The sequence below is a fragment of the Carettochelys insculpta genome, chromosome 6 (assembly GCF_033958435.1).
Source record: "Carettochelys insculpta isolate YL-2023 chromosome 6, ASM3395843v1, whole genome shotgun sequence".
In the NCBI taxonomy this organism is placed as follows: Eukaryota; Metazoa; Chordata; order Testudines; family Carettochelyidae; genus Carettochelys; species Carettochelys insculpta.
The window spans coordinates 77,798,101-77,820,688 of record NC_134142.1 but is presented as its reverse complement, the minus strand read 5'-3'; the positions used below and the strand labels follow the sequence as shown (position 1 = coordinate 77,820,688).

At 46.9% G+C, this 22,588-nt stretch overlaps 1 protein-coding gene across 4 annotated transcripts in view; it reads right to left on the bottom strand.

Annotated features, from left to right (window-relative positions):
* SBF2 (SET binding factor 2) overlaps window positions 1-22,588 on the bottom strand; it is a 648,361-nt gene that overhangs the window by 306,783 nt on the left and 318,990 nt on the right. For all 4 annotated transcript variants that reach the window (XM_074997415.1, XM_074997417.1, XM_074997416.1 and 1 more), the window contains exon 6: window positions 15,411-15,516. In XM_074997415.1, the coding sequence (XP_074853516.1) occupies window positions 15,411-15,516 (106 nt within the window). The remainder of the gene's footprint in view (window positions 1-15,410; window positions 15,517-22,588) is intronic.

Below are 22,588 nucleotides of genomic sequence, written 5' to 3'. Positions count from 1 at the left end.
GGTGAAGCAGGATTCCCTAAGGACAGAGTCATACCTTGTTATAATGGCTAAAGTAAGTTACAGAAATAAGTGATGACCCAAGAGGGTAATCCTTGTGCTTGTTCCTCCATGCATGGGCTGCTCACTCTCTCTGCCTTGCAGGGATGGCTGTTTGGCAAATGGCACCCTACATGTTATGGGTTGACCATTAGCACAGCAGGTATGATAAGGCTGATGAGCAGAACGAGAAGGGCTCCTCCATTAGCTCAACCGCTGTGAGATAGCAGACTGCACTAAAAACAGGGTCTGGTTTGCTGACACATTTTAGACAGGGGTTGTTTTTGTTTGTTTGTTTTTTGTCAACACCTCTATTCCTCTAATTGCCTCTGAGGTGTTCCTCTACCAAAACCTACCCAGAGATATAATGCTGGAAGCTGCTGCAGCCACTGCCTTCATAAGTTTACAGCAGTCCTGATGCAGAACCCACCAGAAGGCTAAATAGCAGCCACTAATTCTTACAGCCCTGTTGGTTGTTCTGTATTCCTGCTGCTCGAGAAGGCGGACTTGTAAAGTTGGATACAGGGGCCAAAGCGACTTCTTTCTAAACCTCTTCCTGTGTGACAGGAGTATAGAGTAGCACACAACCTTGTTTTCCTCTTTTTTGGCCTCTTTTCTGCCATCCTCCCAGCCTGTTACCTGAGCAGTGTGTGTGTGTTTTAGGGTGGAGAGGTCCTCCCACTTTGGTAATTCTAGGCAGGAGCCAAACCACCTCTTCAAAAGTTCTCTTACACACTTGGTAACATACTTCACCACCTTGTCACCTGCTGTAGGAGGCAAAACAAAACTGAGGGGGCTTTGAAAGGTGGTAAATAGTCACTCATCAGTCATCCAATCAACTGTCATTCTAGAGATACAGACATGTGAAGACCCACAGTGAGAATCCTTGGACCTAACCTCAAGAGGGAATATACAGGTATTTTGTGTTGCCAGTTCTGCCTTAGAGTACATTTAAGCTTCTAAAAAGGCAGGCAAATGGAACTAAAAAAGGGAGAGCTTTGTGCTGCTTTAAAGGACATAAGATGGCCAGGATTCTCCTTTGAAGGGTAGAAGCAGTCTGTCACCCTACACAGGATGTGATCCAGACACAAAACAGGTAAGAAACCTTTTCCTGGAGGAGGGCAAAGCCATCTCCTACAGGAAAAAGTGTCTTGATTTTCCTTTAAGAAGTACTGTTGTTCAGTGTGAAGAACAAAGTTTGGTATTAAAATACACACCCTGGTATCAGTGACTGTAAATATAGGGCTAATCTGTCAGTAATGCAGACCAAACAATCAGAGTTCTGGCAGGATGATAGAGAAGAGAGTCTTCTAGGGAAAATTCGAGTATAAGGTACTCATTTCTGCATGATGATAACGTTGTCTCTTTGGTAACAGTCACAGGATTTCAAGCCCTCTGAAAATGCTCGTAAATAACTGTTGCAAAAGATTACACAAATAACCAGGATAACAATTAACTGAAGGCAGGATGTAAAACTGTAAAAGATGCGAAGGAAAAATTCAAGTAGAAAAAAACCTAAGAGTTACTTACATTTATGAGTAAAATGCCTATATACTGGTGGCACCATTTATTTTACAAAGGTCTGCAACAACGGGCTTTCAACTTGTTTAGATATAGGAAAACAAAAGTATATTATTTTTAGTGATTCCAGGATTATGAAAGGTTGAATACCTAGAACACCAGCTTGTGTTTACTTGACGGCAAACAGGGAAATATAAGAATCCATAAAAGTACTCTGAAGTTATTGAAATACATATTAATGACTACTTCAGGAAGCAAACACAAGCAAGCTTGCCTAGGAAACGTAACATTCTAATAAAGGAAGTGGAGAGTTTCACTCAAAGAACTGCTCCTGGAGTTAATATGAACTGTATTAGTGTCAATGTAACAGCTTACCATGGTACTCTCCCCAAGCCAAGAGCTGTAAGCCTAGGGATGACCCTGCAGCATAAGTTAGGCTGACTACTGCGCCCTATGTCTTTGCTACGGGGATAAAAATCAAAATGTGACCGTGTAGGGGGCTTTGTGGATTCTGCACTGCAGGACAATCCCCTGGGGATTACATGCACTGCTCTATAGCCGGAATCTACCCGCAGTGAGGTGAAAAGCAGCTGAACCTCTACAGGGGTTCTGGTTCAGTCTATCTGACGATAACTTTGGGACAACCTATTAATGCCAAAAGTTGCACGCTAAAGGTTGGTTTTAAAAGTAAAACTGACATATGATGAAACTAATCTTCTATATATTTTACAGTGTGTCTGTCTGGGTTACATCACATCATCAGAGCTACAACCATACAATTTGGTATGCAACTTCCTCTTACCTTAACTTAAACCAAGGTTGGGTTTGGCTGTGCCTGGAAAATGCCTGAAATTGCAGGATTTCCCAGAACTTGGAAAAGCAGGGGCACCAACAGAAGGACTGACATACTTCAGACTCACCACTGGGGGCACCAAGTGCAGGGAACAGAAATACTGCAGAGTGACCACTGGGTGCAGCCACAGTAGCAAAAGTGGCCACCTGGAGACAGGTCTATCCACTCTGCCAGGAGAGGTAAGCACCCCTTGACCCCAACTCCACCTGCATTGCTTGGGCACAGTGCCCTGGAAGGGGAACCCTGTTGCCTCCCCACAATTCTCTCAAAGAATTAGTCCCCAGTAATTTGCATGAATCATATCTTTCCTCTTTTATTTTCCTGACAGGGGAAAAAAAATTATTTCACTTGAATACTCAAGTGACATGTGGTCAATTCGTTAGTAATGACATATAAAAGCCAATTTAAATTTCTGTTGGGATGTCCTTCTTCAATGCCTACAAGTGACAATGCTTTAATAATTGTTCCTTCTTCAACCTCCTCTTTCTATTAGCAATAATTTCTTTCTATGGAGTGCCCTCACATATCCCCAGCAGCAGGTCTGTGTGAGGGTGGTTCAAATGGTCCCCTGGGGACAAGGCTTCCCTCCTTCCTCAACCCCACCACTTACACCCCGACCCCACTCACCAAGTGTCACCTTTGGGCAGAAACCTCCCCTCTCCTCCAACGCAGCGCCTGTAGCCCAAGTGCGCATTACCTGCATAAACACAGCCCTAGTAGTGGACCTCCCCATCCCAAACTGGTGCTCAGTGATGCAGTAGCTGTCCAGGGTGGGGAACTGCCATAGGGCGATGGTGACCCATTTCTCCAGGGGGGGTTGCAGGCCACATCCAGGTGTCCTGTCTGTGGCATGGGGCAGATGTGGCAGATGTGCCCCACCCCCCACCCCCTAAAGGAGGTGGACGATGGCCATGATCAGGGTGATCATCAGCTCAAGCAAATCTGAGTGGGTCCAGCACAAGCCCGGGGGCTGCTCTGGCACCATGGCTAACTGAAAGGTCAAACTCTCACAGAAAGTGTGTGAGCCTTGTGGTAGCTATGCTGGCCCTTACAGAGGTATGGAAGCCTCAGCATGGGTAGGAAAGGTGGGTGAGGGAGTCTCTTTAATGGCACACCTAACCAGGTCTCCAGAAAGGGTTTGCCAGCCATGTGATACTGTCTGATGCAGTTCCAGGGTCCGTTCTCTCTCTCTCTCAAGTAGGCAGGATGTGACACAACTCTCTGTTGACAGAGCAGATCACTTTTTCAATCTGCTTTTGTGCGTGGGCATAATCTGCCAACAGAGTTTTTCCTCAAAATCTCTCGTTCAACAGTAAATTCTATGAACAAATTGCTGTAGTGTAGACATAACCCTTGTGATTTGATCATCCCATGGCCCCAATAATTTTAGCACACTTCCTACTTCTGATGTACTTTATAAATTGCTACTAGTGTCTTTGTGTCTTTTTCTACTTGTCCTTCACATTCTTTTTTAGCCTGATCAACTGTATTTTTACATCTGACAAGCAAGAGATAATGCTCCTTTCTATCCTCCTTAATGTTTGACCTCCAGTTTTCAAAGGATGTATTTTTGTCTCTAACTCTACTCTTTTACTATGTCCCCTTACTGTTTGTTTTTGATTGGCATATATATTTAGTTTGAGCCTCTATTATCGTGTTGTAAAATAGTTTCCATGCAGCTTCCAGGCTTTTCACTCTGGTGATGGTTACTTTACATTTCCATTTAATTAGCTGTCTCATTTATCGACAGTTCCCTTATATTTTGAAGGAAAATGGTAATGTTGTAGGTTTTTTGATATTTTTCTTCCTACAAAGATATTTAAATTTAGTACACTATGGTCTTTATCACTGAAGAGTTCAGCAGTATTCACCTCTTGGACTAGAGCCTAGGCTCCATTTAGGATTAAATCAAGAACTGCCTTATTCCCCGCTTCCTCTTTGTGGGTTCCAGGAAGCATTCTAAGAAAGAAGCATTAATGATAATTAGAAATTTTCTCTCTGCATAAAATGTTGAGGTGACAGTCAATAAGCTGAAATCCCCACCTTTATTTCTAAGGGTTTTGTTTTTGAAGCCTCATTACTCTCTGAGAATTTCAAAACCACCATCACTGCTCAGGTCACATGGTGATAATATATTCCTACTATTACATGATTATTCAAGAAGAGAATTTCTACCGATACAAACCGTATAGTACCATTTGATTAATTAAGATTTTTAGTATACTTGACTTTATGCTCTCTTTCCAATATAGTGCCACTCCCCCACCAATACAATCTATTCTGTCATTTCTCTGTCACTATGAATACTATGTTTCTCCTTGGAAAGATTGGTATTTTGTCCATTAAAGGCCCCATTGAGGAAAGCACCTGATCCAAGGATTGCTGAAGTCAATGGAAACTCGGCTGCTGACTTCACTGGCCTTTGGAATCAGCTGAGTTAAAACAGGAATAGATTTAGGTATTTCCCTAAATTGTTGACAACCAAAATTGTGTAGCAAAGTATTCCTTTTATTGCAACAAAAGTTATATTCTCTCAAATATTCTCTTTTTGCCAACCTACAGAAACAGAGATTAGACAAACTATAGCACAAACACAGCTGTCAATGTTGTAAGAATATTAACTATTTGACATCAGCATTTAGATTAGTTACCACTTATATTACTTAGGATTTTTACAGTGCTTTCTGTGTATAATTATCTAAGTCCTAATATAGGTTGTGTAAGTAGCTAGATTTTAGAGACGAGAAGAACAAGTCACAAAGAGGCAAAGTGAGATTAAGCAACTTTCTTGGGTTCATGCAGCTATGGTATTACCACCTCTATTTACAAAATGCTATGAACCTGACCAAACTGCCTATTTGGGATCAGGAAAGGTTATTGTCTATAAGCTAAGTCAGTAGACGTCTGTAAGGATATGTGTTTGCCTTACTTAAAGGATCCCAGAGACCCAGTTTTTAGCATAAAAGGGCTTTAATATTTGCAGGTAATGTGGAAATACCAAACATGTGACCACCTGAGTAAGTGTCAAGAGCAGATAAAAGACTCAAATGCCAACTTCCAGAATAAATATGAATAAGATCAGTGATATGGCTATGAACCAAATAGCCTGTATGGAGAAGACTAAAATACTGTATGCCTTTATAAGAATGAGGTACCCCATGGAGCTTCCCTTATTTCCCCCTCTGGTAGGAGGAGCGAGAGAATTCCGGTATGGATTGAATCCTAATAAATAAGAAATCTCATACCAGAATAGAATTTAGCAGCTCTGGACAGACTTCTCTACCTGCCTTGGATGTCTATCAGCTGAACAAAGAACTAAAAGAGGAAGGTACAGTGCTTGGAAATGTCAAATGTTCTCGTGCTGGCCAAGTTCAACTCTAGATGTACAATATTTGGCGGCTACTGTTCCAGGCCAAACCTTACTGTAGCCACCACTTTTTTTTTTAGGGGTGGGGGTGGGGGGGAGGAGGGCCCAGAACAGCTATAAATTTGCCTCTTGCCAAAGTATCATCTGTTGATATAAGAATACATCTTTAAAACAAAAAGCATTTTAAAATTTATACTTTATACTATAGTTTTAAAAGTTTCAATTTAAAGTTTAATAGTTTATTATTAAATTTTCCCCAATGTACCTTGAAGCCCAATTTGAAAGTTTGCTCAGACACTATGCTCAGACACAGTGCCTCTGGATGGTGCAGAGAGGACCATCCTTAAACTTGGCCAAACTGAAAAGGTCACGTGTATAAAGTTGCACAATATTTTTCTTAACATGATACTAATTTTTGTAACAGTTCACATTGTGTATTTGGTACATATTTGTAAAATTACATGTGCTTCCTACATAAAGAGCTAATTTTAAAAGGTGATTTCTTCAGCTAAAAATATTTCTCAAATATTCCATTTTTTTAGAAATTAGTACTTGTATTCACCTGAAGATATATTAGGATGCTGTAATAAAATAGTGACTTATTCTGGAAGTAGAAAACATGAAAATGCTTTTCTGACAAGATCAGACAAGCCAGTGTTTTTGTGTCTCATTTCTTATTTATTATACACTGATAATGGATGAGATCACAAATCACTGAAAAAGGGAAATAACCAAACACCACACTGGAAACTGGAATACTTGAACAATATCAGACTGTTTTTCCCAGGATAGGAAAAAGTAAGTTACTCACCATAGTAACGATGGTTCTTCAAGATGTGTCCCTGTGGGTGCTCCACGAGGTGTCGGGCTTGCCCCGGCGCCGCAGATCGGAAACTTTCCAGCAGTTTCTGCCGAACCGCGCATGCGCCAGTGCGCACCGCTCCCTTGCGCGCCCCCTGCCACGTGCGCGATCCGGTCCCCGCCACTTCCTTGACCAACCGCCTCGGATGATCCTGAAAAACACTAGACAGAGATCCGAAGCGGGGAGGATGGGCGGGTGGTGGAGCACCCACAGGGACACATCTCGAAGAACCATCGTTACTACGGTGAGTAACTTCTCTTTCTTCCTTGAGTGTCCCCGTGGGTGCTCCACGATAGGTGACTACCCAGCAGTAACCCAAGAAAGGAGGTGGGTAATCGGTTTATGTGCAGCTTGCCCCCGAAAGGACCGCTGTCGAGAGGCGGGTATCCTCTTGGAATACCCGGTGTAGGGCATAATGTTTGGCGAAGGTGTCATAGGATGACCAGGTCGCCGCTCTACACATGTCTTTTAACGCGACGCCCTTGAAAAAGGCTGTTGATGCCGCCACCGCCCTGGTGGAGTGAGCCCTAGGCGGGGCCAGCAAAGGATTCTTTCGAAGTTCGTAGCACATTTTTATACAGGACACAATGTGCTTCGAGATTCTCTATGAGGAGAGACCCTCTCCTTTTGACCTGGGAGCGAGAGAGACTAGGAGCCTGTCCGTCTTCCGGAAGGACTTAGTTCTGTCTATGTAGAAGGCCAACGCCCTCCTCACATCCAGGAGATGCAGGCGTGCCTCCTTGCTGGAGCTGTGAGGATTCGGGTAAAACGAGGGTAAAACTATAGGTTCGCTAAGGTGGAACTCTGAAGAAACTTTCAGAACAAAGGCTGGGTGCAGCCATAAGGTTACCGCCTCCTTTGAGAAGACTGTGCAGGGCGGCGTTGCCATGACTGCTGCGAGCTCGCTCACCCTGCGGGCTGACGTCATTGCAAGGAGGAAGGTTGTTTTTATCGTAAGGAGACGTAGGGGAACTGTGGCTAAGGGTTCAAAGGGTGGGCCCGTTAGCGCGCTGAGCACTAGGTCCAAGTTCCACGATGGCGGAAGCGGTTTCCGAGGGGGGTACAGGTTTACCAGCCCCTTCAGGAACCTGGTAACAATTGGGTGGGCAAACACCGTGGGCCCTTCCTCTTCATGCCGAAAAGCCAATATAGTGGCAAGGTGGACCTTCAGCGAGGATAGGGAGAGCCCGCCTCTTTTGAGGTCCAGTAAGTATTCTAGTATTACGGGTATAGGCACATCAAGGGGAGCTAATTGCTTGGCAGAACACCATGCAGTGAATCGAGTCCATTTCTGCTTGTAAGTCTTCCTGGTGGAGGTCCTTCGGCTACTCTCCAGGACTTGTTGTACTCCCTCCGTACATGTACTCTCTAGTGAGCTGAGCCATGGATTAACCATGCTTGTAGGCGCAGGCCTTGAGGGTGTGGATGTACTATGGACCCCTGGGCCTGCGTGAGCAGGTCCGGTGCCGCCGGAAGGGGAAGCGGTGGGCAGTCCGACATGCGCAGAAGCAAGGGGAACCATTGCTGTCGATCCCACGTTGGGACTACTAGGATCGTGCGGGCTCTCTCCCTCCTGGCTTTCTGCAAGACCTTGTGGATGAGCACTGTGGGGGGAAACGCGTAAAGCAGGGGGCCCTTCCAAGAAATCGCGGATGCGTCCCCCAAGGACCCCCGCCCCAGTCCTGCCCTGGAGCAGTAGTGGGGGCACTTCTTGTTGTGCTGGGTGGCAAACAGGTCTATCTGGGGAAACCCCCATGTATGAAAGATTGGTCGTAGCAGATCGGAGCGGATCTGCCATTTGTGCGTGAGTGCAAAGCGCCTGCTCAGCTGGTCTGCCTTCACGTTGTGAGCTCCTGGTAAGTACGAGGCCTTCAACGTTATATTGTTGGCGATGCACCAGTTCCACAGCCGGACTGCTTCTGCACATAGGGCACGGGATCGAGCTCCTCCTTGTCCATTTATATAAAACATGGTGGAGGTATTGTCTGTATTGATCCCGACTACTTTGCCTTGTATGAGGTCTCGAAAGTGGTTGCAGGCGTTGAACACTGCTCTGAGCTCCAGTATATTTATATGCAGTGACTGTTCCGTAGGGGACCACAGTCCTTGCGTTACCTTGTCGCCGACGTGTGCTCCCCACCCTATGTGGGAAGCGTCGGTAGTAAGAAAAATAGAGATTTGTGGTTGGGGAAAGTGTACCCCTGTTAGCATGTTCTTGGGGTTTACCCACCATTGCAGGGATCTGCACACCTCTATCGTGGGCGACACCACCCTGTGGACAGTGTGGGACGCCGGCTTGTAGACGCTCGCCAGCCAATGTTGCAGGCTGCGCATATGCAATCTGGCGTTCTGTACCACAAACGTTGCCGCTGCCATGTGGCCTAGCAGCTGCAAGCACGTTAAGACCGGTACCGTGGGGCTGTATGTAATGACTTGCACCAGGGAACCGATGGCGCGAAAGCAGGCGTCGGGTAGATAGACCCTTGCTGTAATAGAGTTTATACGTGCCCCTATGAACTCTATGTCTTCTGTGGAGTCGGTCTTTGACTACGCGAGGTTGATGACCAGGCCCAGCGAAGAAACGTGTTTGCTGTTGCACGTATCGTGCGTAGTACCTCTGCCCTCGAGGCCCCTTTCAGTAGGCAGTCATCCAGATATGTGAAAATAAACACCCCCTGTCTGTGCAGGTAGGCTGACACCACTGCCAGGGTTTTGGTAAAGACTCTGGGGGCCGAGGAGAGGCCGAACAGCAGAACCTTGTATTGGAAATGTTCTTTGCCGACCATAAAATGGAGAAAACGTCTGTGTGCCGAGTGGATCGTTATATGAAAATACGCATCTTGTAAGTCGAGGGCTGCAAACCAATCTCCATTGTCCAGTGCCGTGAGTACAGAGGCAACTGTGATCATCCGAAAACACTGTTTGCGCAAGTACCTGTTGAGGCCTCGAAGATCTAAGATGGGCCTCCAGCCTCCTGTTTTCTTCTCTGTGAGGAAGTATCGTGAATAAAACCCTTTCCCCTGTAGTCGCTCCGGTACTCTTTCCACCGCCCCTATGAACATAAGATGGTCCACCTCCTGCTTGAGTTTCGCCTCGTGGGAAGCATCCCTGAGATGAGGCCTGCGTGGAGGTTTTGGCAGTGGGAGTGACTGGAAGGGGATCGCATAACCCGCGGCTATGATCTCTAGTACCCATTTGGCTGTGGTGATCTTTTGCCATTGTGAGTGGAACGGTCAGAGGCGATGATGTAACATTAGTTGGGGATGGCATTACGCGATGGTAGTAATGGTGCAGCCCTCGACCTGTCCGTCAAACTTATTGCCTTTGGGCCTGCCCCGAGGATGCACGGCTCTGTTGGAAACGTCGCCTAGGAGTTCTATACTGTTGCTGCTGTTGATTTCGCCCTTGGTCGTAGCCCCGTTGGTACTGAGCACACTGAGGTTGGTACGGGTATCGCCTTTGTTGAGGGTAATAATATTTCTTTCTGTATGGAGGGGTATAAATACCCAGGGTTCTGAGTGTAGCTCTTGAGTCCTTACTGGAGTGAAGGACCGAATCAGTTGACTCCGCAAACAACTTCTGCGTGTCGAAGGGGAGATCAACAATTTTTGCCTGCAGATCCCTCGGGATACCCGATGTCTGCAGCCAGGATTCCCTGCGCATGACCACTGCCGTAGCCGTTGAGCGTGCCGCCGTGTCCGCTACGTCCAGGGTGATCTGGACTCCCGTCCTCGAAGCTGCATAGCCCTCTTGCACAATGGCCTTCAGCACCGGCTTCTTATCTTCCGGAAGCGAATCCATGAGAGAAGTAAGCCTGGAGTAATTGTCGAAATTATGGTTCGCTAGATGTGCTGCATAATTTGCCATTCTCAACAGCAGGGTGGAGGAGGAGTATACCTTTCTGCCGAACAGCTCTAGCTTCTTGGCATCTCTGTCCATACCCCCTGCTTTGTACTAGGAAGTCTTTGATCTCTGCTGAGATGATTCTACCACCAGTGAATTTGGTTGTGGGTGACTAAACAGGAACTCCATGCCCTTCACCGGGATGAAGTATTTCTTATTTGCTCTCTTGTTTATAGGTGGAGCAGAAGCCGGGGTCTGCCATATGGTGGTGGCCAACTCCGTGATTGCTTCGTTGAGCGGGATAGCGATTTTGGATGAGGCCGGAGGTCTCAGGTTTTTGAGGAGCTTGTGGTGCTTCTCCTGCACCTCTGCTGTTTGGATGCCTTGCGTGAAGGCCACACTTTTAAACAGCTCCTGAAACTGTCTGAGGTCGTCCGGGGGAGCAACATCCCCGGGAGTCGTAGCCTCGTCGGGGGAGGACAAGGAGGAACCACTAGGGTAAGCCTCCTTCGAACTCTCAGGGTCCTGCTGTCAGTGGTACACCCTCTCGCTAGAGGCTTGCGAGGGAAAATCTCGGGGTTCCAAAATCAACTCCCCGAGACAACTGTGTTTCCGTCCCCGTCCGTGAGTGCCCACAGGGATATTGGACGGTCGGGGGGACCTGCCCCTGGGTGTATGCCTGTGGTGTCTATGCCCAGCATGGTAAGGGCGACCATGGCAGCACGGGCACGGTTCCTGGGGTGGAGACCTGGACCACTCTTGAGGTGCATACACCCTATGTCTGGGAGAGTGAGATCTTCTCGATGACTGAGACAATGGTGAAACTGGTTTGTGATAGTACTCCAGGGGGTCAAATCCCAGAAAAGGTGAAGGTGGCCCGAGCCATGGTGACGCTGGTTGGAGGAACGGAGAAGGAGGCTCTGGGTAGGCTGGGGGAGACCCATGTCTTCTGGTTGGTGTGCGCAGCATAAGGGGAGGGCTTGTTGAAAGCAGCCCTGCAGCCCTGTCCAAGGAAGGGCTGCAGTGCCGGGTTTTTGCTGCTGCCTTTCCCCTCCCCTGTGGGGCTGGCACCGCCCCCTCCCGTGCCGGGGATCTCGGCCCCGCTGTCGGCACCACGCTCGGCACACTTAGCTGCGGTGCCACGCGGATAGCCTCCTCCGGTGCCTGCAGGCTGCATGCCTGTTGGCCCTGCACCGTTTGCGCCGTGGGAATCTGTGCCGCTTGCGGCGGTGCTGCCGGTTCTGGCACTTGCCTGGCCACCGCTCTGAAGGCTGTGCGTGCCGGCTGTTTAGTAATCGGAGGCTCAGCCTCTGCCACATGCGCTGCCGCGCTGCCGCTTGTTTGTGACTGTGGCTGGGAGCTGTGTGCTACGCCCGTCCCACTCGCTGTGGCCGCCGGCAGGGATCGGGCTGGAGAGAGCTTCCTCCGTTTCTGCACCGAGGAGGTGAGGGACACCGCCTACCTTTTATGGAGCCCTGTGGGTCCCTCCGATTGAGGCCTCTCCGGCACGTCTGGCTGGAGGGCCTTATCAAACAACAGCATTTTCAGGCGCATTTCTCTGTCCTTTCTGGCTCTGGCTGTGAGCTTTGCACAGAAGGAACACTTCTGGGTAACGTGTGATTCCCCCAGGCACCTAATGCATTGACTATGCCCATCAGAGGCCGGCATAGCTTCGTGGCAGGACTCACACTTTTTGAATCCTGAAGAGGACATCGCGGTGAGTCTTTTGAGTTGTTAATAGGGTACTTAGCACTGTCTCTGTGCCTGTTCCCCTCTCACGGACCCCAGCCTGCCGCGGCAGGAGGCCTACTGGCCTTCACGTCCCCGCGTTGTCTCCGCTCCTCCCTCTCTTTTACTAATCTTTCTACATATATTATTATTATTTTTTTTTTTTTGCAAGAAAAGAAACCAACAATCTAACTAAACTCTAAGTATGCTGACTCTGGCCGCAGCCTGAGCGGACTCCGTCTGCAGCCGATGGCGGTTAAGAAGGAACTGGTGGGGACCGGATCGCGCACGTGGCCGGGGGTGCGCAAGGGAGCGGCGCGCGCCGGCGCATGCGCGGTCCTACAGAAATTGCTGGAAAGTTTCCGATCTGTGGCACCGGGGCGAGCCCGACACCTATCATGGAGCACCCACGGGGACACTCGAGGAAGAAGGAAGAGATACTGTATGCCTTTGCATGAGGGCTTAACTAGAACAGGCCACTCTGCACTGTTACCAGCTACACGAAAGCATTCAACCAAGCTCAACTATGTACTTACTCACAGAGAGGATTAGGTTTCAGCTTTAAAAAAAACTGTGGCACTGAAGGATGAGCTAAGTGAAAATGGTCCTTCTTCCTGAACTAGCCTTTTCTCTGCCGTTATCATACTGCATAAGAGGGGAGTGCGAAAGAGAATTTATGGAACAGACTATGTTTAATCTTTTCCCGTGCTCTTTTATCATTTACATTCATTGTGACAAGGCAGATATAGCTGGCAAGTTAACATCTGGCTTTTATTAAAAATAATCTGGAGTTGAAAGTTAACGTTCATATACACAGATTACTATTATAAATATCGCATCCAAAATATGGCTCTTTCCTTTGCAGATAAAAAGAAGATAACAGGTCTTACAGTCAGGGAGTGTCTGCAAGAACACCAGCACCAGGATTCCTAAGAGCGCAAAACTGAGGATGTGTTGCATTTTGCTTTGTGGCAAACAGGTGCACTTGGAGAGTTCCCCACATATGGAATAGCATCTGGGTTACTTCCAAATGAAGGCAACAGTTGGGGTAAGGTAAGAAGGATCTGCTGAGGTGATCTGCCAATGTATTCTTGATGCCTGGGAGAAGAAATGCCACCTGCATGTTGTACACAGAATTTCCAAAGGTGCAGTGCCTCCCAAGAGAGGGCTGTTGATGTAGAACATGGACACTGTCTAGCTCTGAGAAGAATATTGCACACATCCTGCAAACTGCCCTGAGCTCTGTGATGTTTGTGTGCAATGTCAACTCCTCCAGATACCACATACCACCTTGCATTCATGTCACTTGGAAGTGTGCCCTTCATCCAGGGTCCAAGGTGTCTGATATCCAGGAGGAGGAAGGACAGGGTCTCTTGAACAGGACCCCTTGGAGGACCATGCTGGTCTCAGTCCACTACTGGAGTGAATTAGGCATGTCTGGTAGAATAGTGACCATCTTGTCCAGGTGATCCTATCCACTGCTGGAGTGCTTGCATCCACAGCCTCAGCTGGTGGCCACTATATGTGCATGCCACTATGTGTCCCGGTAATCTGAGGCAGACCTTGGCTTTTGTGAAGGGGAATGTGGAGAACTATGACTATGAGATCTCTCATTGCCTAGAACATGCTGAGCAGCAAGACAACCTTCACCCTAACAGAGTCTAGGATCACCCCAATAAACTTTAACCTTTGTATGGAGACTAACACTGATTTTTCTTGGTTTATCAAATGGTCAAACCTCCTGCATATGGACCGCAACCTACCAACTGCATCTATGACCTAAGACCTGGAATGGTCCTTTACCAGCCACTCAGACTGTCCACACTACAAAAATAGCTTCCAAGTTGCTTATTTTGAAGTGCAACTTCAAACCTGAGTGTCTACACACACTCTACTTCGAAGTTAAACTTCAAAGTAGGGCATTACTCCATTCCCACGAATGGAATAAGGACTTGGAAGTTGGGCTCCCTACTTTGAAGTCAACTTCTAAGTAAAGGAAAATGTGTGCAGACTGTCTGCTGGCTACTTCGATGTAGTGCCTAACTTCGAAGTTAGTTCCTAGTGTAGACATACCCTCACTGAAATATAAGTAGATGAGAATGATCCAACATCTGAGGTAGGCTGGCACAAATGCCATACATTTTTTAAAATCTCACCGTGCCCTAGCTAGACCAAACGAGTAATGAACTTGACCCACCATGGAACAGAGGAAGCACCCAGGCCCTTGGAAGACTGCTACTTGGAAGTAACCTTTTTTCAACGTGAGAGTGTCAAATCGAGAGTCTCCTGGATCCAGACAGAATAATGGAGGCCAGCGAGACCATACAAAATTCCAACTGCTTGAGATATCTTTTAAGTTCTTGTAGGTCCAGGATGGGTCTCAGAGTGCTCCTGACCTTTGGGATTAGAAACTAATTGAAGTAGAACCACTTGCCCCTGAGGTTTATGGGGATTTCTTCCACCACCCCCACCTGCAGCAGGTTTTGCAACTTCTGTTGCAGAAGATTCTCATGAAGAGAGAGAAGACGGGAGGATGAAGTGGGATGCAGCTAGGGATAAAATGGAGCATGTAGCTGTTTACCACAGTAATGAGGGACCCAGTGGTCTGAGGTTACAAATTTCCAAGTAAGGCAGAAAAAAGAAACCTGTTTTGAAAAAGGAATAAGGGCAGGATCCAGGAAAGTGGCTGGGAGAGAACCCTCATAATGTGCAGTTGGAATAGTGCTGGGAGTGGGAAGAGCCTGCCTGTGTCGAAGTAGAGAGGAGCTAACCTTTAGGCACTTGCTGTGCTTTCCCTTCCTTTGGAAGTGCCCTGCCTAGACTGGCTATGCTGTTGGGGTGCAGGACCCGGCTTGCACCACTTTCTCTGCTGAGCTGGGACATACAAGCACAGGGTCTTAAGCATGGTATGAGAGTCCTTAAGCCTGTGCAGTTTTTAATCTGTTTGTTTTGCGAACAGGGCCAGGACACTGAAAGGGAGGCCCTGCAGAGTATATTTCACACTTACTATCTGATCACCCTAAACCAAATGTAAGCACACACCAGAAGTATTTATATTTATTTCATTCAAAACAAATACTCACTATCAAAGCATTAAGGCAACCTATTTTGATCACTTACCTAATATGACTGAAATAAAAGAGAATCTCTCTTTTTATAAAATTTTGTAATATACTATAACAAGCTAAGAACAGACTTACCCAATTGCTGAAAAAGAAGCGCCACACTTGTATTGGTAACGGGAAGGCTATCATGTAAAGGGGTTTGTATCAGTTGTCTGTCTCCTGCTCCCAAAGAAAACAATTTCTGTAGACAGAAATATTTCAATACATACTTTAAACTCTTCTGTACATATTTTTATAGTTTTACTATACATTTTTAATTTCTTATTCAGACCAAGTGCATAATATAAAATGTTATCATGTTAATCTAGTTGACTTTTTAATTTACATCTGAGATGCAATGCTACTTCATTAAATCTAACAGCAGAAAAGTTAAAATCTTATGTACAACTAAGTCCACCATGCTAAAAACTTTAATAGCCATATAAAGTTTAGTGAGATTCTATGGATAGTAGGAAAGATATTTAATTTTCTTCCAAGTAAACTGCTAGAGTGTCAACCATATACATCTCACTACTACTTATTTTGTGATTATGTTTAAAAATATTGGAGAACTAAAGTGTAAATTCAAAAGTTTTATTGAACCATAACATTATGGCACATAAAAATCAAGAGGAGAATTCCAGTGGTGGATAATTTCTTGAGATTATACAGTGTAGATCTCATTACATTTCTACTGGTTTCTAATTTGCTACTTTTACTTACAAGACCTGAATATTTTGCGTGTCTGAAGTACAGGAAAAAATGCTTTCTTATGTATTCTGTAACCGTTCTTTATGTGTGGTTCACACGTGTGTTCCACTTCAGCTGTGCATGAAAGCTCCTGTGACCTGTAGCCACTGCCTGTCACGCTGGCACATGTGCCACAAGCTCCCTTGTAGCCCTCTCTAAAGCAATCTAAGGGGTTCATCACCTCAGCCTTCGATGGTTCTTTGGCACCATAATATATGGCTAAAGACCCCAGTGCAAAGGGACACAAAAGGAGTCAAGGAATGTGTGTACAAAAGAAAACAGTTACTGAATAGGTAAACAACCATTTTTTCCTCTTTGAATGGTTCATATCTGTGTTCCACTTAGGTGATTCCCAAGCAATCTGGAAGCAGAGGTGACAACATGATGCTGAAAAAAGGACAATGCAACAGATCTTACGACCAGTATAGAAATGTCTTGTAATATGGACATAGAGATAGCTTGGGGTCTTGTGAAATGGACAGGGGATCTTTCCCATGTGGGAAAGGTGTGCTGTCATGCAGGTTTTTGGAATGCATGCTAAAAACCATCTAGAGATAATCTGCATCAAAACTGCCTGATTTTTGATTCTACCATAATCAGAAACAAACAGGCAAGATGAAATGCTAGAAATGTCTCCATTCTATCTAAGAAAAATGACATTGCTCATGCAATGTATGAAAACACGGTTCAACTTTGCTGAAATGTGGCTTCTGGAAAGATAGAGATGAGTATATTATTCATTATAGATGAAAATCATAATACAACTTTGGTCAAAAACTTTGGATGTAGTCTTAAGGTTACCTTACCTTTCAAAGAACTCTGTAAATGGAGGGCCTGCCACCCAGCACTGACGTTCTCCCACTTTTCCTGGCTCACATTATTACAATGAAAACAAGGTATTTTTTGGGGCTGTTGAGCTAGAGACTCAAATGGGGAGCCCATAAAAGGTACCAACACTGTGTTAAGTCCTACATGCTAACTGCATTCTTTATAGGGGAAGAGAGAGGAATGCCACCTTTGAGAAATCTGCCTCATGTTAAATTAGAGATGCGGTGTCCAAAATGCTTCACGCATGCCACATGTGGCAAATTGGACACTGTGGTGTGACAATGTGTGGCTCCTTAGAGCTGTACACGTGAAGCACCCTCTGCCCTCTCTGTGCAAGTGCTCTACCACTTACTGGGCCAAGAGTGTGGCAGCAGCAGCTCCAGCCCCAAGCTGGCGTGGCCCCAGTGGCTATAGCATGGCTTATCTGCAGCTTGCCTTGTGTGGCCATGGTGGTGGCTCTGACGAGTGGCTGGCTGTATGTGTGGGGGTGACTGGCTCTGGGGTAGTGGGAGAGCATTGTTAGAGTGGGGGGGATTGGGGTGCCTGGCTCTGGGGAAAGAGGGCATTGTTAAAACGGTGGAGGGGAGGCCTTGGGGTGCCTGACTCTGGGAAAGGGGAATTGCATTAGAGCGGGGTGGGGGGAAACTGTGGTGAATACAGAAGGACGACAACCATGACTGTGGTGATCCATCAATCACTATTGGACACCACTTGGTTAGAGAATACGGACCCTTCCTCAATTAGAGTATGAACTGCTGAAATCATAGCTAAGTAGAACCAAAGTGAACTATGCAAAACACCTGAAAACTAGGGGTGTCTACACTATGAGATAAATTAGAATTTAAGGCAGTTACCTCGATAGTACCAAATGACTGCCTTCACTGTAAATACCATTAGCTCGATTTAGGGAACACTAATATTGGTATCGTAATATCATCAGAACCGGGTGGGTGTAGCCTCAAGTTCAAATTTAAAACCTCAAATTAAGGCCAGTGTGGACAACCCATGTCTTTAAATTGAATTCATTAGCCTCCAGAAGTCTCCCATATGTATCCCACAAAGCTACACGATTACACATGAAGTATGGCCACTTTCTTCTCCATTGTTCTCCATCCAGGTGCGCAAGAAGAAGGTCACATGGAGCCTGCAAATTTTTGATTAAATTGGAATCTGAATTCATCAGCAACCAGGTGTGCAAATATAAAGGGTGCCCATAACTGAAAAATTCTTCTACCCATCACCATCCCATAGCACAGCATCAGTAGCTATCGCATCAGTAGCCATCTCCTGCAGTCATGGGCACTCAGGGTAGTGATCTGCCTAGTAGTTCTCAGGCTCACAAGAAAGCTCCAGTGTGGACCCATCAGGAGATTCTGGATCTTCTTGCAGTTTGGGTAGAGGAATCAGTGGCAATGAGACTTGGGGTGGCCAAGAAAAATGAGGACCTTTGTGTTCACACGTCACATGAGATGACTGCCAGAGGTTACTTCCCAGACTCTGCACAATGCCAGATGAAGGTGAAAGAACTCTGACACACCTATCACAGAGTCCGGGAAGCCAACCAGCAGTCAGGGTCATCTCCACAGAGCTGACGCTATAATGAACAGCTGCACATGCTTACTTGGGCCGACCCCACCACAGAGCCCCGGTTTTAATTATGACAATTGTGAAGGACCTGGTCTGTAGTCAGGGGTGATCCAAGAGGAGCTGGGGGCCCATAAGGAAGAAGCCAATGGAGAGGAGGAAGGGGGCAACGAGCAGGGGCCTGAGAAAGTTGTTCACGACAGCCCAGAGCTCTTTGCCCTTCATCTGGGACTGGTCTCCCCAATGCCAGTCAGTGAGCCCAAGCTGTTCTGGTGAATATTTTTTTCTGAATGCTACAAGCGGGTTGCAGGTGAGTACAGGAATAGGTATGGGTACAGATCTGCGGTACGGGTACATGGATGTGTGACCCTCAGAACAGCATATTATTAATATTTCTGGGGATGGAGGGCTTCCCCTTTTTGAAGATCTCTTTGAAGGCCTCATTCAGGCACTCTTGTATTTTTAACACAAAGTTTTTGGGCAGGCCTGACTTACTGCAGCTTCCAGGGTAGCACAACTTGTCATGCCAGGCAACCAGATAGTGATCTGATGTCAGGGCGCCACACAACAATCTGGCAAGTTTTCCAGAATTATGGTCACACAGGATGAGCAGCTCTCCTTTGTCGATATCTGTTGGTTTTAGGAGGGTGATGTCTTTGTCAACCGAAAGAAGCACGGGAATTTGGATTGGATTTTTTTCCCAGGCTTCCTGCCCTTTTACATTTCCCTGGAGTTCTCTGCTGCACTACATGGCTGGCAAGTGTTCCGCTCTCCTCCCCCCAGACCTCCCCCCGCTCAGGTTGCAGGATCTCTGGACCTTCTCCCCTCAAATGTCTCTTCCCTCCACCCTCGACATTTCTTTTCACTTTACAGAGATTCCTCCCCACCCCAGGTGTACACATGGCTGGAATTGAACCCCTCCCCCACGCCACACGGCTGCCAGGTTCTGCAGACCCTGCTACCACAAACCAGTATGTGCAGCACTGGTGGGTTGTGCCTTCCTTTAAATAGCCTTTGTTCCCTGATGAGGGCTGCTCCAGTAAGCGCCGACAAACTTTTTTCCCCCAACCCGGGACATAGCACAAACCCTCTCCCCCCACCCCAAGCATTTCTCTTTACTTTGCAAGGATCCCTCCCCACCCAGCTGTGCATGTGGCTAGAACCGAACCTCTCCCCCTCACCACGTGGCTGCCGAGCTCTGTGGACGCTGCTACCACAAACCTGCATGTGCCACAGTGGTGGGTTGTGCCCTCCTTTAAATGGCCTTTTTCCCCGACGAGGGCTGCTCCAGTGAGCACCAAGAAACTTTATTCCCCCAACCCAGGAGATGGCACACCTCCCCACCTCCCCCCACCCAACCTGGCAGCATTTCTTTTTACTCTATAGTAAAAACCCAGGCATCCATGTGGCTGGAATCAAACCTTTCTCTACCATCCCTTCTCACACACAGCTGCCGAGCTCTGCGGGCCTTGCTCATTGCAGAGGAATGGCCAATAATTTTTCCCCCACCCAGGACACCGGATGCCCCCTTGCTTTGCAGCCCGCCCCCTTACCCCAAAAAGCAGACAATACCTTACCATGTCCACAACATAATGTTCTGGATAAACGATGGTAAATGATGACTTGTGAAATGCACGCTTTGAATGCCATCCTTAATAAACCTTAAGTAGGCTTGCAAAAAGAAAATTTCCCTGACAAGAGACCAAAGGCCCATTCTTTCCATGAAGAAGTGCTTCATCTGAACTGTACCTTAATTTTAACCTTCACTTACCTTGCAGCTGCCAACCCCAGTGTGGGAGACAGGTCAAGGAAGTGGTAGGCAACCAGCTTGGCTTAACAGGGAAATCCTTGGTCAGCTTAAACTCAAAAAGAATGCATATAAGAAATGGAAACTTGGACAGATGACTGAGAAGGGGTATAAACATATGGCTGGAGAATGCCAGGCAGTAATCAGGAAAGCAAAAGCACTACTGGAATTGCAGATGACAAGTGACATGAAGGGTAATAAGAAGGGTTTCTACAGACATGTTAACAATAAGAGGGTTATCAGGGAAGGTGTGGGGCCATTCCTAGATGAAAGAGGTAAACCAGTGACAGATGATGTAAGAAAAGCTGAAGTGCTCGACGCTTTTTTGCCTCAGTCTTCATGGACAATATGTTACAACTATGCAGTATGGAAAGGTGGAGGGCAGCACTTGGTGGGCAAGGAACGAGTTAAGAGCTACCTTGAAAAACTAGATGTACACAGATCCTTGGGTCTGGATTTAATGCACCCAAAGGCACTGAGGGAATTGGCAGATGTCATTGCTGAATCTTTGGCCATTATCTTTGAAGATTCTTGGAGATGGGGAGAGATGCTGGATGACTGGAAAAAGGCAAATGGCCCATCTTTAAAAAAGGAAAGAAGGACAATCCAGGGAACTATAGATTGGTCTGCCTTACCTCAGTCCCTGGGAAAATAATAGAGGGGATCCTCAAGGAATCCATTTTGGAGCAGTTGGAAGACGGGAAAGTGATCAAAAGTAGTCAACATGGGTTCACCAAGGGCAAGTCATGTCTGACCAATCTGATTAACTTCTATGACGAGGTAACAGGCTCTGTGGACATGAGGAAGTCAGTGGATGTGATATACCTTGACACCAGCAAAGTTTTTGATACAGTCTCCCACAACATTCTTGCCCATAAGTTAAGGAAGTATGGATTGGATACATGGATTGTAAAATGGATATAAAGCTGGCTTGACGGTCAGACCCAATGGGTAGTGGTTAATGGCTCAATATCTGCACAGTAGCTGGTTTCAAGCGGTGTGCCCCACGGCTAGGTTTTGGGGCCAGTGTTGCTCAACATCTTTATTAATCACCTGGGTGAGGGACTGGAATGCACCCTCAGTTTGCAGACAACACTAAGATAGGGGGAGAGGTAGATACAGTGGAGGGCGGAGATAGGATCCAGAGTGACCTGAATAAATTGGGGGATTGGGCCAAAAGAAATCTGATGAGGTTCAACAAGGAGAAGTGTAGAGTCCTGTACCTGGGACAGAAGAATCCGAGGCATTGTTATAGGTTGGGGACTGACTGGCTAAGCAGCAGTACAGCAGAAAGGGACCTAGAGGTTATGGCGGATGAAAGGCTGGATATGAGTAAACAGTGTGCCCTGGTAACCAAGAAGGCTAATGGCATATTAGGGTGCCTTAGGAGGAGCATTTCAAGCAGATCTAGAGAAGTGGTTGTTCCCCTCTATTCAGCACTGGTGAGGCCACATCTGGAATACTGTGTCCAGTTTTGGGACCCCCCAGTATAAAAAGGATGTGGATGTGCTGGAGCAGGTTCAGCAGAGAGCAACAAAATGATTAAGGGGCTGGAGCACATGTGCAATGAGGAGAGGCTGAGGGATGTGGGCTTATTTAGTTTATAGAAGAGAAGACTGAGGGGCTCTAAAGAAGATGGAGGGAAACTGTTCTCAGTGGTGACAGACAGCAGAACAAGGAGTAATGGTCTGAAGTTACATAAGGAGATGAGTAGGTAAGATATTAGGAAAAACTACTTTAGCAGGAGGGTTGCAAAGCACTGGAATGCGTTGCCCAGAGAGGTGATGGATTCACCATCCCTAGTGGTTTTTAAGTCCTGGCTCACAAGATCCTGCCTGGGATGACTTAGCTGGGGTTCAATCTGCTTTGGACAGGAGGCTGGACTAGATGACTTCCTGAGGTCCCTTCCTGCCCTATGATTTTATGATTCTAAGTGAAAAAGGTGAATGGAGGATTTCATCCTGCAGCACATGGAGCAGTCTGAGGCAGAAAACAGTAAGATGACAAGGGACATTGCTCAGTGACAGCAAAGCAGAGCTGAGTGGTGGCATAAAATGCTTGAGTTCCAGCAAGAGCAAGTGGCAAAGCTCATAACGGCAGTGAGCGAGCGAACCGAGGTCCTGCATTCCATGGTGCAGGTGCAGATGGACTCCCAACACAGCACTGCAGGCCCCACTGACTGCTGCCCAGAGTACCCCGAAGACAGGTCGCTCCCCTGCCCCCCTGGCATCACAGTCCCCAAACACAGGGAGGGAGGCAAGGACAGCCTGCCACTCTAGCCTCAATGACCACTGCATAGGGCTAT